Source organism: Corella eumyota, chromosome 5 (genome assembly GCF_963082875.1).
Source record: "Corella eumyota chromosome 5, kaCorEumy4.1, whole genome shotgun sequence".
NCBI lineage: Eukaryota > Metazoa > Chordata > Ascidiacea > Phlebobranchia > Corellidae > Corella > Corella eumyota.
This window is the reverse complement of record NC_137494.1, coordinates 911,330-931,625: the sequence shown is the minus strand read 5'-3', so window position 1 is coordinate 931,625 and position 20,296 is coordinate 911,330. Positions and strand designations below refer to the sequence as shown.

At 26.6% G+C, this 20,296-nt stretch overlaps 6 protein-coding genes across 6 annotated transcripts; 4 read left to right on the top strand and 2 right to left on the bottom strand.

Annotated features, from left to right (window-relative positions):
- Positions 1-44: 44 nt before the first annotated feature.
- Positions 45-3,320, top strand: LOC145752777 (retinol dehydrogenase 10-like). The gene is made up of 6 exons (XM_082569111.1): positions 45-142; positions 1,101-1,243; positions 1,519-1,668; positions 2,183-2,341; positions 2,720-2,870; positions 3,007-3,320. Exons 1-6 carry the CDS (start codon positions 72-74, stop codon positions 3,248-3,250), a joined length of 918 nt encoding a protein of 305 aa, XP_082425237.1. The 5' UTR covers positions 45-71; the 3' UTR covers positions 3,251-3,320.
- Positions 3,321-3,768: 448 nt separating this feature from the next.
- Positions 3,769-6,154, top strand: LOC145752778 (P-selectin-like). Its single transcript, XM_082569112.1, has 5 exons — positions 3,769-3,992; positions 4,150-4,392; positions 4,547-4,728; positions 4,996-5,107; positions 5,446-6,154. The coding sequence occupies exons 1-5, from the start codon at positions 3,791-3,793 to the stop codon at positions 5,472-5,474; spliced, it is 768 nt and encodes a 255-aa protein (XP_082425238.1). The 5' UTR covers positions 3,769-3,790; the 3' UTR covers positions 5,475-6,154.
- Positions 6,155-8,106: 1,952 nt separating this feature from the next.
- LOC145752481 (retinol dehydrogenase 10-like) lies at positions 8,107-10,274 on the top strand (the record flags this gene model as incomplete). The annotated part of the gene is made up of 5 exons (XM_082568778.1): positions 8,107-8,260; positions 8,500-8,649; positions 9,219-9,377; positions 9,744-9,894; positions 10,031-10,274. Coding segments are annotated over 5 exons (858 nt in total), but the record flags the coding sequence as incomplete, so codon positions are not given.
- A 495-nt stretch (positions 10,275-10,769) lies between these two features.
- LOC145753044 (uncharacterized) lies at positions 10,770-13,889 on the top strand. Its single transcript, XM_082569429.1, has 5 exons — positions 10,770-10,996; positions 11,153-11,371; positions 11,526-11,710; positions 12,086-12,194; positions 12,531-13,889. Exons 1-5 carry the CDS (start codon positions 10,795-10,797, stop codon positions 12,896-12,898), a joined length of 1,083 nt encoding a protein of 360 aa, XP_082425555.1. The 5' UTR covers positions 10,770-10,794; the 3' UTR covers positions 12,899-13,889.
- A 352-nt stretch (positions 13,890-14,241) lies between these two features.
- LOC145752480 (uncharacterized) lies at positions 14,242-18,450 on the bottom strand. The gene is made up of 11 exons (XM_082568777.1): positions 18,394-18,450; positions 18,015-18,080; positions 17,462-17,617; positions 17,229-17,300; positions 16,914-17,021; positions 16,596-16,667; positions 16,309-16,359; positions 15,808-15,879; positions 15,520-15,714; positions 15,208-15,279; positions 14,242-14,972 (listed from the first exon to the last, which is right to left on the bottom strand). Exons 1-11 carry the CDS (start codon positions 18,448-18,450, stop codon positions 14,622-14,624), a joined length of 1,272 nt encoding a protein of 423 aa, XP_082424903.1. The 3' UTR covers positions 14,242-14,621.
- On the bottom strand, positions 17,020-20,293 carry LOC145752479 (atlastin-2-like). Its single transcript, XM_082568776.1, has 10 exons — positions 20,270-20,293; positions 19,973-20,117; positions 19,736-19,890; positions 19,386-19,466; positions 19,087-19,304; positions 18,817-19,001; positions 18,604-18,675; positions 18,305-18,490; positions 18,015-18,080; positions 17,020-17,617 (listed from the first exon to the last, which is right to left on the bottom strand). Exons 1-5 carry the CDS (start codon positions 20,291-20,293, stop codon positions 19,089-19,091), a joined length of 621 nt encoding a protein of 206 aa, XP_082424902.1. The 3' UTR covers positions 17,020-17,617; positions 18,015-18,080; positions 18,305-18,490; positions 18,604-18,675; positions 18,817-19,001; positions 19,087-19,088.
- Positions 20,294-20,296: the final 3 nt, after the last annotated feature.

The following is a 20,296-nucleotide window of genomic DNA, read 5'->3' as shown; positions in this document are numbered from 1 at the left end:
TCATAATTTAAACAACCAATTCTACTGTTGCGGTTGAATAACTGCGTGATATATTACAGGATAAGTTAAAAATGAGGTTTTTACTCGACCTTATTTCATTTCTTGCTTACACAATATGGATTTATGTTAAAGAATTATTTAGGTATGAAATATAAACAGTTTATAAACTTTAGGTTTAAGGATGTAGAAAATGGTGACGTATTAGGTTGTGACGCATTTTACGTCAAAAACGGTTAAAAAATGCGCAATATGTGTCTAAGCTTATCAAATTTTGCAGAATATTTGTATTGATCGGTTGTGTTGTTTGTATAATATGAAAGAAAATAAAGGCGTGTGCTTTTAAATTGAATGCAAGTTTTATAGTAAGCCTGTGAAATTGTACATATTATTGGATAGCCTTATCGTATTCTTTACAACTATTTCAACTTCACATATTGATAACGTAACTGATAAAACGTTTTAAAAAAATAAATAAAAAAAAACACAAAAATTAAAATTATAAAAAGGGCAACAATACATAGACAACACGTTAGCAGCCCTTTTCAAACACAATTTACGAGTATTTTATAACGAGTTTGGTAAAGATCATTACTCAAACACAGTTAAACTCAAACAACAAAGTTTTTATATTGTTGGACTTTACACTCCAGTACAAAATTGCGACAATATTTACTTAAAATTGTGTTTTTAACAAAATTTAAACCTTAAGGCGTTATCGTTGTATTAAGATAAAAAAAACTCGCGTAAAATAAAACCAACCATTTTACATAAGTTTATTGTTTTTTGTTTTTTTTAAACCTTTATTGGTTTTAATTTAACTTTAAATACGTTATATTTAAGTAACAACATTTGTTTGTCTTTTTTTGAAATGTGCTTCAAAAAAATGAAGCACAAATAAAATGTAAATAAATGTGATTTTTATGCATACTACATATCGATAAAATGGTAAAATTACGTTTTAAAATTTTATATTCATATAAAGCATTTAAATATTATATTGTAAGTTATATTATAACGCAAATATGCAAATTGGGTATCAAAAAACTATAAAAACAAATAAGAAAATTTACGATATTCACCCCCCTTTTTATTAAATTTAGATGGATCCTACCATCGAACTACAAGTCAATTTCAGGGGAGGTTTGTTTAATTACCGGAGGAGGAAGCGGGATCGGTCGTTTGATGGCGCTGGAGTTTGCAAGAAAAGGGGCAAATATCGTTTTATGGGATATCAATAAAAAAGGTTGGATTTTGCGTAACAAAAAATGTTTTAATTTATTTATAAATAAATGTATTAATTTCGTATAAATAAATGTACTAATTTATTTATAGACTTTACTTATTTTATTACAAAAAAATTCTAAAATAAAAAAAAAAAAATCGTAATGTTGTAGTACACACTTGCTGCTATAACAATAATAAATTTCAGTAGTGTCACGTGACTATGTTGCAACGCAGACTTTCTATATCTAACTAACCTTTCTAAGCGAATATTGACACAATAAATCAATATTTTAGGTAACGACGAGACGGCAGAAATGGTCAGAGAAATTGGTGCTGAAGTCTTCGCAGACGTTTGTGATCTTTCTAAGAAAGAAGAAATTAAATTAGCGGCCGCAAGGTTGCGCGAGAGAGTTGGCGATGTAACTATGCTTGTTAATAACGCAGGTAAAACGTTAAATAAATATACTTTTAATTAGATTAAATAAACAATTAAAAATTGATGGTAAAATAAATATAAATTGGAACTAGATTAAATTAAAATGTGGTTTAGTTTAAGACTACTTTGTTATTACATTCAAATTAAATCTTTGCTAAAAAAACAAATTTAAAAAATTAATCTATTTTCGAAAAACTTAATCTTTTTAATAGGCATTCAACGCAAACTTCCTTGTTTTATTTCACATAATACTAACAATAACTTCCTCGTTTTTTGTATTACGTAAAATTAATGACATAATAGTTTCATAAACTATATGTAGCCTATCGCCCCATTGTCAAAATTTTTAAATTTTATATTTATTTTATTTTTCCCATTGTGAATAATTTCACAAACGTCATTCAAAAAATCAAATTTTTTGACAAATTTTTTTGTTTTTGTATTAGGTTGCTTGCCCCTTTTACAAAATTTTGTTAACAATTACTTTTGAATTTCTATTATTTTATATTTATTGTGACGTAGGAGTGACATTCTGCAAGAAGTTAATGGACCTATCGGAAAGTCAAATCGAGTTAACTTTCAAGGTCAACACTCTTGCGCATGCGTGGACTTTACGCGAGTTTCTACCTACAATGGTGCAGAATAACCATGGTCACATCGTTACTGTGGCCAGTACAGTCGGTAATTTACATTGTTAAAATATTTTTAATGCAAAAATTAAAGTTAAAATATTACAAGGATTTTACCAACAAACAAGTCTAAAATAAATAATAAAAAATAAATTAAAAAAGCAAATCCAATTCCTTGTCAAAGCTATTGGCACACTTTATTCACCAATGCGCAATGTTAATATTTTTAATATTTTTAGTACTTGTAGTTTTTTAAATTTCCCACTTTTACTTTATGGTTAACAACTTAAAATGACGTCACGTGTATCCAAATATAATATAACAAAACGTCTATAACGTCATAAGTAAAAACGTTAGTTTATAACGACATAAATAAAAAACAAAAGCTTATTACGTCACACGTATTAATCGTAAGTTGATGACGTCACAGGTTTATTCGCGACACCTGGTATGCCCGATTACAACGCTTCTAAGCACGGAGCGGTTGGTTTACATCAATCGATCTATTATGACCTCACAGAAGTGGACGGAGTTAAAACGACGTTGGTTTGTCCTTACCACATCCATACTGGAATGTTTACGTGAGTAGACAACATTTTGTTTCGCTGATGACGTAGTAGAAAGGCAAATAATTAAAAAGATGTGGAAAATTTTTTAGTAACATATTACGTTAAAACCTTACGCATATTATTTACTTTTACCTTCATTTTAATACAGAGGTGTTAGGATCAAATACCCTTGGCTCGTTCCTTCACTAACTCCCCAGGAATGTGTTGATGCAATTATACATGCAGTCTTAACAGATAGAGAGATGGTGGCTATACCAAGGTCTATGTATTTTGCCCATTATCTTTCAACTCTTCTGCCTATGAAGATCCAAAGAGCCCAGCATTCGTTTATTGGGTCTGATGAATCTCTCAAGAAGTTTGTACCTAATAGAGTTTACCAAAAAAAAGAGTAAAAATATTAAAATTTTATTGTTGAACTTATATTCCATCTTATAATAATTTAAGTGGTTAAAAAAATACTTAAAAAAGCAATATAGAAAAGTAATATTTCATAAAATGCATTTGGCAAAAATTTATACAATTTTTTTATCTTTCTCAATTAAAAATTGGTAGACACTATCAAAATGTGTGCATGATTATAATTTCTTTAATCAGTAATGTTATTTATACAAAAACTTTCAAATAAATATTTAAGATAATTACATTTGTTAGATAAAATGTTTAAGGGAAAACCTATTAAAATTATTTGACTATAATGTAATATGCAATAAACAAAAAATAATCATTTTAATAGGCTTGTTATTATTAGTTCTACATACACTAGCATGTAGCATTTTCATTTATACTTGAGACAATTACTGAGTCATTGAAACAAAGAAATTTTTTTCCACAGCAGTTATTTCCTTGTATTATCCACACTTGCTTATAAACAAGGAAGAACACCAAGTTTTAATCAATTTTTTCGTGTTGTACAAGATTAAGCAGGTTTTAAAATGAACAAGTTAATTTTAAGTTTGATGATTTTAAATATTGTTAATGGAAGAGACTGTTATGAACATGGGAGTAAAGAATATTATTTCGGATCATCTTTAAGTAATTATAATCAGGCAAAACAAGATTGTGAATATATGAGTGCCAAGTTAGCAACTGTTAAAACATTCAGCATCAGAGAGTTTTTTAATAAAACAATTTTTGGTAACTATTAATAGCTTTTTAGTGTTATAGCAACCTCAAAAAAATGAATAGCTATTATAATGCAAAAAATATTATATACATTTTTTTGACGTAAAAAAAGATTAAAATTTAAACAAGAAATAAGAATTTAATTATTCTGTATTTTTAAATTCTTAAGGTAAAGATGGACTATACTACATTGGCCTGGAAAGAAAAAAACCTAATAAATCTGATTCCTCTTTCAAGTGGAACGATGGGACAACTTTAACCAGTGGTCAATCTAACTGGGATAAAGATAAAGGTGCAGATGAACCTAATAATGCCAATGAAAAATGTGTTGTTATTAAGAGCTGGTCTTCCAAATGGAACGATGTTGAATGTGTAAAAAAAAACAAATATATTTGTGAAAGGAAAATAAAAAGTGAGCAATTAGAAGTAGTTTGTATACCCTAATTTTAATACAAAACATTTTTTTTAAATAAATTAACAATTTTAACTAAATTACTTAATATTAAACAAAATAAAAAACAATTTAGCCATATTCATGATACTTAATATTATTTTGTTTGATATAGAAACAACAACAACAAAAAAAAAGATAACTCCATTATCTCCACCAATAACAACAACAACTACAACATTAACCACTCCAATAACAACAACAACAAATAATAACATAGCTCCCCAACCACATGCCACAACAACAGCGTTAGGGAAAGCAAATTCTGACCATGATAACCTTGAACAAAATAACAAGGTAAAAAATCAGGGTGCAGTCAACAATTTAATAAAAATTATAATCCTTGTAATTTTGATTGATTCTATGCCTGGTCATAAGTAAATCAAACATACAGTCACCTATTGGAACAAATCGGGACTTGGCATTACAACAAGTTGTTTGCCTTTTAACATTAAAAAAAAGAAAATGTGTGAGCATAGAAATAATTCAATTTCGTGATTAAAAATATAAAAATTTTCTATTTGTTTTTATGACAAATTTACAAAAACTATTATTTTATTTAAGGAAATGGGCTTAACAATTGAGTTAATTGTGGTTGGCGTAATTTTATTTATTAGTTTACTTGGATTTGGTTGTTTTGTGTACAGGACGAAAAGAAATGCGCAAAATGAGCAAGGTAATAGTATTTTTAGTGATATTTATGTCAAGTTTTAAAGGTCCATTTGTAGATGGACTTAAAATATTCCAGAACTAAAATTTTTTTCTTAGTTGTTGTATTATTAATCTAATGTTACTTTGTTTATTACCCGCTAACATTACCAGAACTAAAGTGTTTCGCTACGACATAACAAATAATCGCTATAACACTAAAAACATTTCTTTTGTTGACCTTTTATCATTAATTATTTAGGAAAACTTATATTTGGATAAATCATGGTCTAAAAAATGGAGCAAAAATAAATAGGATGCGAATTTTAGTTTGAAATTTATGTAACACTAATTTTTCTATTTTAGATGAAAATATTTACATGAACAGAATCTAACACTCATAGTAAACCAGGCCAAGAAGAAAACATTTCACCACAGAAGCATCATCTTGTTCTTAAAACTTATATAACAAGGCTTAGGACAATTTACAACAACAAAAAATTCTCACCTGTGATTTTATAACATTTAGGTTAATTTTTAATCAAATTTACAAAAACACAACAATATTAACTATGATTTCATTTTTTAAATATGTTTGTTTTCTTTTTTGGATTTTTATATTAGATTTTTATAATTTTTATTAGATTTTAGATTTTTATATTAAGTACGGAAAATTTAGTAGCTATGCCCAACTTGCATAAATATAAGTTACATAAACCAATGTTTGCCCTTTAACTAAGAGAATTAGATTTATATACTTAAATTTGAAGTCAAAATGTTTTCCTTTAACTCACATGATGGTCACAACCTAGCATAGGTAGACATCGCAATCTGGGTTTTATTTCGCTTGTATAAATTTCCTTTTATATAACTTTTTTACAGTAAAAACTTTTTATTTTGTTTTATTTTATTTATCGTTTGTTTTTTAAAAGTGAATAGAATAAATGTCAACTCAAATGATAGACCTTACCTTGTATTCATATGTCATTGTGTTTCTTAAACAATTCCCCTTCAATTGATTTCATAAATTTTAAATTCCTATCCCTTTATAATGCACTTCCTTTATCAGTTTTCTTTTATCACCTATAATTTAGAATAAAATTGTCATTTTTTATATTTTAGTGTAAAAAACGATTGCAAACTAGATTTATTTGATAAATAAAATATGGTTCGAAATTGTTTGATTCTTTTTTATAAATATAATTGATTTAATAGGTTTATTAATTAAATTGTAAATTTAAATATGAACTTTTTTATATTTAAACCTAATTTTAACAAGCGAACACGCACTCATTGATATTGTGATATAAAAGTAAACTAAATTTAAAAGCAAAATGCCGATCTTAATTTTTTAGTAATCAAACAAGTATTAAAATATAATAATAACAAAACAATTAAAACAAAAATTTTACACATTTTTTACTTATATTTTAACATTTTACTTAAATTTTCAACTAATATTTTTTACTTTAATGGACAGCGAAAAGAACGATTTTTGACGGCGACCAGAACGCTATTAAATTATTCAAGCGTTAAACTCACACTAATTCGTTATTTTATAAAAAAACTAAAATAATAATTAAACGATATTTAGCTAGAGTTAAATCTTCATTTTAAATAGCAACATACAAAATAATAATACCAGCAACATATTAAAATTTCAGAAAATTTAATCTTTTAATTTTAATAATAAAATATATTAATTAGTAATTAGTGATAATTAAAAGTTGTAAATAGGAGGTTTGCGATTCGTTGGGATAATAACAAACATACTAAAAATTTAGAACTTTTAGTTTTAAAGAACAAAAGTTATTCGATTTCAAAATTCGGATTAGTAAGAATAAAAATAAAAATAATAATAAATATACGGACAATAACAATATGTTTCGAAATCTAAGATTTCGAACCATAATTAACGCTATTTTACATTTCTTATTTAAAAGAATATTACTAAAATTCTTTAGATCAACCTTTATATTTAACAGGGTTTGCCTTTTTGTTTATTTTTATGATTGATAAAATGAACATTTTTTCATAAACATATCAATTATTTCAATAAAGTAGTTTTTATTTATACTAAGCAACTTTAATATTTTACTTTTATAATTGTATAGTTAACAAAAGTTCTCTTTGGTTTAGTTGTAAATAAATATTATTAAAAAATGTAAATGTTTTTTTCTAATTTGCACATGGTTAGTCAAACGCAAGTATTGTTAAAACACTCTGTTATAATTAATTTTAATGTTTTTGTTTATTTAGGAAAAAATGTGGCCGTGAGGTTGCACCAGAGAGTCATTGATGTAACTATGCTCACGAATAATGCAGGTATATCGTTAAATATTTATACCATTAATTATTATTTAACAATTAAAAATTATTTGTAAAATAAATATAAGTTGGAACTGAGTGATATTATCATGTCAAACTAGTTTAAGACTGATTTGAGATTACATTTGAATTAAATGTTTGCATTTTTTGGGGGGTTTTTCGCACATTAATAAAAGTAAATAATAAATACGATATACAATTAATATTACAACAATGCGACGGGAAAAAATGACAAAATCAATTTAATGATTTAAAACATGCCTAAAATATTAATGTTTACAACTTAAAATTGTGTTTTTAACAAAATTTGACCCTTAAGGCGTTATTGCAGTATTAAGATGAAAAAAACTCGCGTAAAATAAAACTTACTATTTTACCAAAGTACGTCAAAACTTTATTAGTTTTAATTTAATTTTAAATACGTTATATTTAAGTTACAACATTTTTTTTTGCCTTAACTTTTTTTGAAACATGTGCTTTAAAAAAATAAAGCACAAATAAAATGTAAATAAATGTGATTTTACATTTATGCATACGTATAAATAAAATGGTTAATTTCTGCCTTAAAACTTTGTTTTATATTCATATAAAGCATTTAAATTTTATATTGTAAGTTATATTATAACGCAAATATGCAAATTGCGTATCAAAAAACTATAAAAACAAATACGAAAATTTACGATATTCACTCCCCTTTTTATTAAATTTAGATGGATCCTACCATCGAACTACAAGTCAATTTCAGGGGAGGTTTGTTTGATTACCGGAGGGGGGAGCGGGATCGGTCGTTTGATGGCTTTGGAGTTTGCAAGAAAAGGGGCAAAAATCGTTTTATGGGATATCAATAAAAAAGGTTGGATTTTGCGTATAAATAAAAGTATTAATTTATTTATAGACTTTACTTATTTTATCACATAAAAAATCTAAAATTAAAAAAAAAAAATCGTAATGTTGTCGTACACACTTGCTGCTATAACAATAATAAATTTCAGTAGTATCACGTGACTATGTTGTTTATATCTTTCTATATCTAACTAACTATATCTAACTAACTTTCTAAGCGAATATTGACACAATAAATCAATATTTTAGGTAACGACGAGACGGCAGAAATGGTCAGAGAAATTGGTGCTAAAGTTTTCGCAGACGTTTGTGATCTTTCTAAGAAAGAAGAAATTAAATTAGCGGCCGCAAGGTTGCGCGAGAGAGTTGGCGATGTAACTATGCTTGTTAATAACGCAGGTAAAACGTTAAATAAATATACTTTTAATTAGAATAAATAAACAATTAAAAATTGATGGTAAAATAAATATAAATTGGAACTCTATTAAATTAAAACGTGGTTTATTTTAAGAATACTCTGTTATTACATTTAAATTAAATCTTTGTTAAAAAAACAAATTTTTTTCAAATTTTTGCAATCTATTTTTGAATAACTTAAACTCTTTATTATAATTTAGTAACTTAATCTCTTTAGGCATTTAATGCAAACTTCCTTGTTTTATTTCACATAATACTAACAATAACTTCCTCGTTTTTTGTATTACGTAAAATTGATGACATAATAGTTTCATAAACTATATGCAGCCTATCGACCCATTGTCAAAATTTTTAAATTTTATATTTATTTTATTTATCCCATTGTGAATAATTTCATAAACGTCATTCAAAAAAATTAAATTCTTTGACAAATTTTTTTGTTTTTGTATTAGGTTGCTTGCCCCTTTTACAAAATTCTGTTAACAATTCCTTTTGAATTTCTATTATTTTATATTTTAAAGTCACGTGTTTAATTTTTTATTGTGACGTAGGAGTGACATTCTGCAAGAAGTTAATGGACCTATCGGAAAGTCAAATCGAGTTAACTTTCAAGGTCAACACTCTTGCGCATGCGTGGACTTTACGCGAGTTTCTACCAACAATGGTGCAGAATAACCATGGTCACATCGTTACTGTGGCTAGTACAGTCGGTAATTCACATTGTTAAAATATTTTTAAAGCAAAAATTAAAGTTTAAATATTACAAGGATTTTACCAACAAACAAGTCTAAAATAAATAAAAAAAATAAATTAAAAAAGCAAATCCAATTCCTTGTCAAAGCTATTGGCACACTTTATTCACCAATGCGCAATGTTAATATTTTTAATATTTTTAGCACTTAAAATTTGTTAAATTTCCCACTTTTACTTGATGAGTAATAACTTAAAATGACGTCACGTGTATTCAATTAAATATAACAAAACGTCATAAGTGAAACGTTAGTTTATAACGACATAAATAAAAAACAAAAGCTTATTACGTCACACGTATTAATCGTAAGTTGATGACGTCACAGGTTTATTCGCGACACCTGGTATGCCCGATTACAACGCTTCTAAGCACGGAGCGGTCGGTTTACATCAATCGATCTATTATGACCTCACAGAAGTGGACGGAGTTAAAACGACGTTGGTTTGTCCTTACCACATCCATACTGGAATGTTTACGTGAGTAAATAGCATTTTGTTTCGCTGATGACGTAGTAGATAGGCAAATAATTAAAAAAATTTGGAAAATTTTTTAGTAACGTATTATGTTAAAATCTTACGCATATTATTTACTTTTACCTTCATTTTGATACAGAGGTGTTAGGATCAAATACCCTTGGCTCGTTCCTTCACTAACTCCTCAGGAATGTGTTGATGAAATTATACATGCAGTGTTATCAGACAGAGAGATGGTGGCTATACCAAGATCTATGTATTTTGCCCATTATCTTTCAACTCTTCAGCCTATGAAGATTCAAAGAGCCCAGCATTCGTTTATTGGGTCTGACGAATCTCTCAAGAAGTTTGTACCCAATAGAGTCTACCAAAAAAAAGAGTAAAAATATGGAAATTTTATTGTTGAACTTATATTCCATCTTATAATAATTTAAGTGTTTAAAAAAAATATTTAAAAAAAAAATATAGAAAAGTAATATTTCATAAAATGCATTTGGCAAAAATTTATACAAATCTTTTATCTTTCTCAATTAAAAATTGGTAGACACTATTAAAATGTGTGCATGATTATAATTTCTTTAATCAGTAATGTTATTTATACAAAAACTTTATCCAAACCAAATAAATATTTAAGATAATTGCATTTGTTAGATAAAATGTTTAAGGGAAAAACTATTAAAATTATTTGACTATAATGTAATATGCAATAAACAAAAAATAATCATTTTAATGGGCTTGTTATTATTAGTTCTACATACACTAGCATGTAGCATTTTCATTTATAGACAATTACTGAGTCATTGAAACAAAAGAAATTTTTTTCCACAGCAGTTATTTCCTTGTTTTATCCACACTTGCTTATAAACAAGGAAGGGGGTTGTACAAGATTAAGCAGGTTTTAAAATGAACAAGTTAATTTTAAGTTTGATGATTTTAAATATTGTTAATGGAAGAGACTGGTATGAATATTATGGTAAAGAATATTATTTCGGATCAAATTTAACTAATTATAATCAGGCAAAACAAGATTGTGAAAATATGAGTGCCAAGTTAGCAACTGTTAAAACACACAGCATCAGAAACTTTTTTAATAAAACAATTTTTGGTAACTATTATTAGCTTTTTAGTGTTATAGCAACCTCAAAAAAATGAATAGCTATTATAATGCAAAAAATATTATATACATTTTTTTGACGTAAAAAAAGATTAAAATTTAAACAAGAAATAAGAATTTAATTATTCGTATTTTTAAATTCTTAAGGTAAAGGTGGAGAATACTACATTGGCCTGAAAAGAAATAATTCTGAAAATTATGATTCCTCGTTCAAGTGGAATGATGGGACAACTTTAACCAGTAATCAGTCTAACTGGGATGAACATGAACCCAATCATTCATATGAAAAAAGTGTTGTTATTAAGAGCTGGACTTCCAAATGGAACGATGTTAAATGCTATACAATACATAAATATATATGTGAAAGTGAGCAATTAGAAGTAGTTTGTATACCCTAATTTTAATATAAAACATTTTTTTTAATTAAATTAACAATTTTAACTAAATTACTAAATATTAAACACAATAAAAAACAATTTAGCCATATTCATGATACTTAATACTATTTTGTTTATTATAGAAACAACAACAACAACAAAAAGGGTAACAAGAAGAACATTAACTCCACCAACAACAACAACAACTACAACATTAACTCCACCAACAACAACAACAGAAAGTAAGATAGCTCCCCAACCAGATGCCACAACAACAGCGTTAGGGGAAGCAAATTATGAACATGATAAACTTGAACAAGAAAACAAGGTAAACAAATTTATTTTAAAAAATAATACAATCATATACCACAGACAAGGTATATGGCTAAGTCCCTTGTAGGTTTTAATTGGTTTTATATATGCCATGATATAACTTAAGTTTTAATGATATTTACTTAAACCAATTAAGCATTAGGTTCAAGGGAACATACAGGAAGTATATTAAAATCAACAATATATTTAATTATCACAGCACATAAGGATAGCATAATATTGTTACTTTATGAATAGAATTTTGTCTTTATTTTTAACCTAATCAAAAAATTTTGTGTGTTTTCAAAAAAACTTATTTCTTATTAAATATGAGTAAATTTTTTATAACTGTTTTTCTGACAAATTTACAAAAAACAATATTTTATTTAAGGGCAATGGCTTAACAATCGGTTTGGTGGTTGGTCTGATTTTATTCGTTTGTTTACTCGGGGGCGGTGGTTTTATGTACAAAAGAAGGAAGAATATGCAAAATCACCAAGGTAAAATAAAATGTTTTGTTGTTATTAATGTTTAACAGCCTATAAATGCAAAAATAAACATAGAATTTCAGACTTAATCTTAATTTTTTTTTTAGTTTCGTATTGTTAATTTGATTTTTCTTTTGTTTATAAATTGGTTTGGTTTGGCTGAACTAATGTGTGTTTTGCTAGCACATAATATAGGATCACTATTACTAAAACATTTTTTGATCCTTTATTAATATTTATTGAAAAAAATATAGATTCCATAAATTATGTTCTAAAACTTTACCAAAAAATAAATTGGATGCAAATTTTAGTTTAAAAATTATGTGATGCTAAATTTTATAATTTCAGAGGAAAACATTTATATGGCAGCAAATGATCCAGCTAACCCTAACCCTACCACAGAACCAGGTAGTTCTATTTACAACACTGCAGACCCTTTTCGTGGTCAAAACTTATATGCGACGGCACAGCCACGTTCAGATGCCAACTCTAACACCACTGCAGAACAAGGCCAAGGTAGTAACATTTACACTACAGGGGGCCCTTCTCAGAGTCAAAACTTATATGCCACAGCACAACCACGTTCAAATGCCGACTCTAACACCACAGCAGGACCTTCTCAAAATGAGAACCCAAACACCACAACTCAGGACAATTTGCAACAACAAGAAACCTATGCAGCAGTTATTCCAAAACATTTGCGTGAAAAAAAATAATAAAACAGACAGTGTAGTAATTTATGGTTATGTTTGTGGCTGTTTTTTTTTTGGTTTTTTTATTTTGTTATTTTTGTTTTGATTTTATTTCTAACACAATATTCTATAATTAATAGAAACTCAAGTAGCAATGTCAACCTTATGTATAAACATGAGTTACATCTAACCATCATTAACCCAAAAGTTACCACCCTAAATAAAACATTGGTTAACATTGCTACCAGAGTTTCTTATTGCTTTAATATAATTCTTTGTCTTTAACCTTTTTACGAAATTTTTTTTGTTTTATTTTTATGCTGTTTTTTAAAGAGGAAGCTATGAGTATGCCAGACTTTATATTTCTATTTTTAATAGAGTTCTTGAACAATACCCTAATAATGCTTTTATATAGAATTTTCCGAAACTCCTTTCAAAAATTAAAACTTAATGAAAATATATAAAACTTGGCCTTATTAAGTAATTCAACTAACCCCTATTATTATATACCTACATTACCAACATTTAGTTTTTTTCTTTTTTTTTATTGCCAAAAAAAATTATTTTTTTGTAGTTATTAGTGCCATATGCCCGAAAATCATTTTATCAAATACACAAAACAATGACATTTTTTATTAACTCCCGCTTAACCTATTTCATCTAATTAAAATGGCTTTTAGCCACTAAAAAAATGATACCTAAATTTTTACAAAAAGTCGTTATCAAAACTTTTTTATAATTTTGTTTTTTCGGGAGAATGCGCATTTTGGTCAAATGGTTGAAGTCATACAGACTAATACATTTTTTGCATGTAATCATAAATTGCACATTAGCGCCAATATACGTTTTATATTTAAAAGAATTGTAATATATTATATTTACCTGTTGGTTTGATTGTATTTTGTTATTTTGCCCTTTCTCTATCATTCCAACAATGGTAAAATAAAGTCTTCTTTCCACAAACATACTAATAACATACTAATTGTTTTAATTAAGTATTCTTGGTAAAACTGAAACAACGGCAAATGCTTTTTTGTTTAATTGTAAATAAAAATTATAAAAAAATGTAAAGTTGTTTATATGACGCACGTGGTAAATTACTGAACCGTAATAACATAAACATATGTTTTGAACTTTATTTGTCCTCAAAAAGGAGGTCATAAACCTAACATTCTGCTGTGATTTATATTTTTACAGACTAAACGACTTGTTCTTTAAACTAATGCTTAACCATAAAAATACAAACAAAGTTCAATATTGCTTTATATTTAGTTAATTAAGAAGCAGTTTTTCTAAACAGAAAAATATTCTATACAAGAAAACCAAGCCAAAATTGATTTGCTATGGTTTTTAGCGTTTTATAACATAAGTATTACCAATTACAATCAAAGTATACACTCTTAACACAACAAAAGTTACAAAATAAATCATACACAGCATAAAGTATCAGAGCAATCAATAAAAGCTTATAATCATGAGCTGAGCATTTAGTTATGCATTGCAACCAAGTAACACAAGCCAAAAGATTAAGTACACAATGTGATCAAACAAAAATAAAAAAAATCAACAGTACAAAGTACAGTTAGACAAATATAATAAAATGTGAAAGCAAACATACACTAACTATATTAAAATACAACAAATTAATTAAAAATAGAATGTTAATTCAGAACCAAATTTTTACACATTTAAATTTTTTTTTATTTGCACTAGGCATTATTGTTTAACTTGCTAAATATTTTGTTCATCAATAGGAAGTGTACCCTTCATAAAATCCTTGTATTGTCTTTAAACCGGCCAAAATATAATTTGCTACATTATGGGGATTTTGAGCCAACTGCCCTACACCATTTACCAGAGCATTCAGCAACCCCTTGCCAATTTTTCTTAACCACAGCAAATCATTTTTTTCATTAATCTTTTTAATACTTTCAAAACAGCTATCCAACTCTTGACAAAACTTGTCAGCAAATTTATAACCGAATTTTTCATAACCATTTTTTTCGAATTTGCTTTGAATATTATTTCGAACATCATGTTTAACTTGGTCATGGTAAGCTTTAAGGTCCTGTGGTTCAATGTACTTGTTGTCAATAATCTAAAAAAAATACTATAAATTAGACCTACAAAATTACAAGTCACACTATATGCTATTAGTAACGTTTTTTGATTAACATTAGAATCTTTTTTTTATTTTATTTATTTACCAAGCGATAACTAAACGAAATAAATTTACATAATTTGCATTTTTTTTAAACTAAAAAATTGGGACTACAAATAAAATCAACAAAGAGTTTTTTAGGACTGAAAATACACTTTTAGCAATTTAATACCTCGTTCATTTTTTCCAAATAGTCAGATTTTATTTTTTGAAGAACATTACCTACATATTCATTTAGGTTTCTCTACAAAAAATATTAAGCTGTATGTTATTTTTTTTTTGTATATATCTTTATCTTTGATGTGGGAAAAAAACATAGAGTAACATCAGTTACCCCGACACAGAAAAAATTTAAACAAAGTTTTACAAAGTACCATGGCTATATTAACTTTTGCTAAGCCAAAAGTAAATATGCAAATTATTTATAATCAATAGTAACCAGAAATTTTAAAATATTTTTTTAAAATGCTAAATTTAAATTTACCTCATAGACAACATTTTGTCCTTTCAAAGTTGTAAAATGTTGATTGATTTCTTGTCCAAGATTGATTTTAATTTCTGTCCTTTCAGGGAGTAAAAGCTTTTCTGCTTCATTCTCATAAATAAGTAAAGCTTCTTTTTTATGTTGGTCATGATAATTTTTTAATTCATTTTCTTCTTTGAAGTTGCATTGGATAAACTATATTATAAGAAACAATTATTAATACATTTTGTATTACATTAAATCACAGTGTTTATAAGCAAAAAAATTACAAACAAACAAAAAATTTACCTGCTCCATTTTTTTTTTATAAAAACTAGAGTTTTGTTCTTTAATTTTTTTTAATCTGTTCACTGCTTTTGTCTGTAAAAACGTTTAATAATTTTTTAAAACAAAATAGGTAGTTTAATATAATTTTACATGGGTAGTGTTGTTTAGTGGTCAGAACACTTAGTTTATGTTAAAAGAGATTTAGGGTTTAATTCGCACCGATTCTATGCTGTAGCACCCATAGGTAAGGTGTTATAACTAGTATGATCTCCTGCTAAGCTAACCCATAATAAGCAGCTTACTTATCGGGCAATTATATTTAAGTTGTAAAGTCGACCTTCCCACATTGGGAATAAATAAATATGAAAAAATAGTGGTTTAGTTAAAAAAGTAACAGTTATTTATTTTTTACCTAAGTAAAAACGTCCATAATATTTTGTAATGAAGCCCTTAACTTGTACCAGTACACCAATTTGGTAATATTTATCATATTATAAAGACAAAAAAATTTGTTGTAAGAACCTTGTTGTTGTTGTTGCTCCCCTTAAATTGTTCAAGTAAATTTTCAGCAACCTTATTATTAAATTGATTTTACATTCAGCAACCATGTGGGTGTTCATATTAAGTGTGTCGAACAATTTTAAAGCTTCTGCTCTGTACCGGTTGTGAACTTCCCAAAGTTTTGCTGGCTCAACATATTTGTCGTCACATTCCTACAAAAATATAAAACTGTAAAACTCAGTAAAGCATTTAAAAAAATATTAAATATTATTAAAAATATTCACTTAAGTTTTAATACACTTTCTTACTTTGTTCATTAATTTTGAGTACACTTCCTTTGCTTTATTAATTGCTTCTAGAGTTTTTGTTTTAGCTAGTTTCTAAATATTAAACAAAATATATTATTTTTTAAATAAAAAGTTGTAATAAAGATCAAAAAAATTAAAATAAAAGCTTCAGAACCAACATTATTTAACTTTTGCCAAAAAAAAATGCAAAATAAAACAAAATGTAATTAAATTTAAAAAAAAAATTAAAATAACTTTGTTAGTTTCATTATTTTGATTAAACTTTAACATTTCATCATTTAGTTCGGTAAGAAGCATTGATTTGTATTCAGCACGAACACCAGTGTCTGTTTCAAGATTAAATCTTTCAAACTTAGTTAAAGATGTACCATTAGCTCTTGCATTGGCCTTGACAAAAGCTTTTTCATCAAGAACTACACCTGTATACTTCAAATTCAAAAAAATATTTGTAATAATAAATGTAGTTTGACATATGTTGGGTTAAAACAACTAAACCCTAACTGAATGCCTAATTAAAACTAGAATTATAAGTTTTAAATATATTATATTTTATTTGATGTTAAAAAAGTAAAAATAAATCAAGGCAACAAAATTGCTTTTGTATACTTCACGGGAATAAAATGTTTCTCTTACCTCATTCATCAAAAGGATGTAAGTTTCCTTGCAACTAATCGACAACTCTGACAATTCTCTTTCTAGTTTATCCTAAAATAGTGAAGAAAGTACATTACCAGGTAAGTAAAAGATAAATTAACAATAAATTTGCAAATAAATTTAACATGATAAAAACAATGACAGATTTTTTTATATGTATATACTTTAAATGTAAAACAAAACCTTTTTTGTTGATTTGTTTCTAAAAAAACTTGAAAACAACTGGTTATATCTTTTTCAAGTCTTTCTTTAAATTCTTGGCGCAATTGAGGGTCAAAATCTTTCACTTTTTCTTCAAATTTAACCATAACTAGATTATGATCTTGTGTGTTTGTTTGTTCGAGTATTTCCTTCTCAATAAAACATTCCTTATAAACAGAATAAGCTTATTAACAAAAACTAAAACTATTTAAAAATGTGTTTAGGTTTTTTAAAGTTTCTAAACCTAAAAAGTTAGTTTTGTCAACTTTAAATAAAACTTTTGGATCACTTCTATTGCACTTTGCAAGCCTAGCTAAATCTTTGTCGTATTTTACAGTACTACCTAATTCTTACTTGACGGTTCTAGCTAATTCTCTCTTGTAGTTTACAATCCTACCTTATTTTCTGTTGTACTTTACTGGAACAGCTAACTTCCTCAAATTTTATGATCCTAGCTGCTTCTCTCTCATATTTTATAATCTTAAGACTTTTCAAGAACATTAAGTACAAGTAATCAAAATTTTTAAACAAAGTTTTACTACTTAACAAAATTTTTTAACATACCTGCTTTGATTTAAATTCTTGTGTCAAATTTTCAACAATACATTTTAACTTGTCTTTTATTTGATTCTGTAAAATTAATTATGTTTATTAATTAGGCTTATTTTTAAATTTTTTGTTATATTTTTATTAATTTAATAATTAGTTAATGCTTAATTAAATATTTAATGTTTTATACAACAACACTATATAAAAAGACTACAAAAATAAGAGCAAACTGTTAAATTATTTATTTTATATTATACCTTATGCAAAACAATAAAATTTAGAAACAATTTATTAGATTTTCATACATAAAATGTTTTATTCTTCTCTGTAAAATAGTCAAATTGGTGATCAATTAATTCTTCAAGACTTTTTCTCTTCGTTTGAACAAACTTACTATCTCCAAGTTTAGGAGCATCATTATAGACTGCAAGAGCCTATGATTTACATCCATCATGAAGCTCTTGAAGATTTTTTGTATATTGCTGGCACAACTATAACGAAGAAACAAATAAATATTAAATAATATATATATGTTATTGTGAATGTAAAATTTGGCCAAAATATTTTATATGTTTATATAAAGTTTAATAAAACTTTCACAAACCATTTTCATATTTTCCATGTAATGTTGCTTTGCCCTTTGAATTAATGCAACAATTGCTGCTTTTTAATTTGCCTAAACAAAAGAAACACTGTTATAGCAAAGGTACAGCCAATGTAAGTACGTACATTGTGAATAAAAATTATTTTAAATGCCTAATTTTAAGTTGAAAGATTTATAAAATTTAAAACAAAATATAAAAAAGAAAATATGCACCTCCACAATGGATTCTACTTCTGGCATTTTTCCACTTTTAAAAATGTCAAAATAGGCATGAATTAGGTTGATTAGATCCCTTCCAGTGACATCACAGCCATTATTTTTTTTCACAACAATGTTGTGGGGCTGGAACAATTGAATTTGTAATTCATCAACAATTTCTAAAAACTTTTGACCAATATCTACAAAAAATAATATTTTGGTATTTTTAGATAACAATCAAAAACTAATTTTTATAATTTTTTTTTTGGTTCACAGTCGATAAACCTTTAAATGGAATTGAAGTTTCCTTCAGCTATTTTTATTCCAGGATAAGGCAACAAAAAACAAGACAAATCAGTAAAATATTTGTTCATGTTGTCTCGAATTTCATTGATTTCTTTGTTTTCACTTTTGTTAAGAATTTTCTTTAAATATTCACTGCCCCCTTCTAATCCTAATTTTATATCTGCATGGGGCCAATCTCTAATTAGAAACATCAATTTCTGGCAAACACAAATGTTATTTATTTAAATTATACCTGTAATAATTTGTAATTGTGTTTATTAAAAATCAACAAATAGTACCTGAAATGGAGCTTGATTTTGAATATCTTTGTTGTTTTTCAAAAATTCTTGTTTGGAAGTATATCCATAACTTGCAAATAACTACAAAAATAATTCTAAGTACATGAGTACTCAATTTTTTTTTATAATGCAACACTATTTAGTAGTACAAAAAAATGTTTCAATTTAAAAAAGTTTTTTTGTATTGTTATTAGGTAATCATGTTTTTAAAACAGCTAAACAGCACCGAAAGTATATATCAAGAGCAATTAATAAAAAAATAAATACTGGTTTAATACTTGACAGCAAAAAATTCTTAACATAAATTTTAGGCGCAACATCACCAAAACAAAAGTTACAAACAAACTTACATGTAAGTTTTGGAGGTCATTACTGTTTATTTCTTGGGAAACGTTGTAGATTTGAACTGAACCGATCAGAGTACTTAAAGAAAAGATAACCGATGAACTCTTTGTGTCCCCAACCAGATCGAATGCTCCTTGAGTGTCCATAAGAAATAAGTTGACTTAAAATACAATGTTTTTGTTAATTTAAACATTTATTTATTTCCAATCTAACCGTTATTTTAATTTTTTATTAAAAAAAACTTGCTTCTTTTCCATGATCAGTAGTAACAGGAAAAGGTTGGTTCCAAATCCAAATTCCTTTTGTGTCACTCTCATGACCACCTCTCCAAGGGAAACCATCCTTTGGATTCAATATTTGAGATTTGTTTTTTAACCATTCTTCAGGCTTAAAATAAAAAAAAAATTTTTATCACCATGCAGTTTTAAAAAAATAACAACAAACATATCCTTATTTTAAAAATTAACTTGATTATATAAATATTGATTCAATAATAAAAAAATTTAACAGTTTGCCTTATTAACTTAATTTAACTTTACACTTTTAAATACTGACCGAAACATACC

Bases quoted from the DNA above. Each gene is read 5' to 3' on its own strand.
- LOC145752777 (XM_082569111.1), top strand. From the start codon at position 72: ATGAGGTTTTTACTCGACCTTATTTCATTTCTTGCTTACACAATATGG. The intron at 1,244-1,518 runs GTTGGATTTTGC...TCAATATTTTAG, and splicing joins ATGGGATATCAATAAAAAAG to GTAACGACGAGACGGCAGAA. The intron at 2,871-3,006 runs GTGAGTAGACAA...ATTTTAATACAG, and splicing joins ATCCATACTGGAATGTTTAC to AGGTGTTAGGATCAAATACC.
- LOC145752778 (XM_082569112.1), top strand. From the start codon at position 3,791: ATGAACAAGTTAATTTTAAGTTTGATGATTTTAAATATTGTTAATGGA. The intron at 4,393-4,546 runs GTGAGCAATTAG...TGTTTGATATAG, and splicing joins TTGTGAAAGGAAAATAAAAA to AAACAACAACAACAAAAAAA. The intron at 4,729-4,995 runs GTAAAAAATCAG...ATTTTATTTAAG, and splicing joins ACCTTGAACAAAATAACAAG to GAAATGGGCTTAACAATTGA.
- LOC145753044 (XM_082569429.1), top strand. From the start codon at position 10,795: ATGAACAAGTTAATTTTAAGTTTGATGATTTTAAATATTGTTAATGGA. The intron at 11,711-12,085 runs GTAAACAAATTT...ATTTTATTTAAG, and splicing joins AACTTGAACAAGAAAACAAG to GGCAATGGCTTAACAATCGG. The intron at 12,195-12,530 runs GTAAAATAAAAT...TTATAATTTCAG, and splicing joins GAATATGCAAAATCACCAAG to AGGAAAACATTTATATGGCA.
- LOC145752480 (XM_082568777.1), bottom strand. From the start codon at position 18,450: ATGGATGTAAATCATAGGCTCTTGCAGTCTATAATGATGCTCCTAAAC. The intron at 18,081-18,393 runs GTAAGTTTGTTC...TTAATTTTACAG, and splicing joins TGCTCCTAAACTTGGAGATA to AATCAAATAAAAGACAAGTT. The intron at 15,880-16,308 runs GTTCTTACAACA...ACGTTTTTACAG, and splicing joins GGAGCAACAACAACAACAAG to ACAAAAGCAGTGAACAGATT.
- LOC145752479 (XM_082568776.1), bottom strand. From the start codon at position 20,293: ATGTTTCGGTCAGTATTTAAAAGT. The intron at 19,891-19,972 runs GTTTTTTTTAAT...TTGTATTTTAAG, and splicing joins TGATCATGGAAAAGAAGCAA to TCAACTTATTTCTTATGGAC. The intron at 19,467-19,735 runs GTAAGTTTGTTT...TTATTTTTGTAG, and splicing joins ATGACCTCCAAAACTTACAT to TTATTTGCAAGTTATGGATA.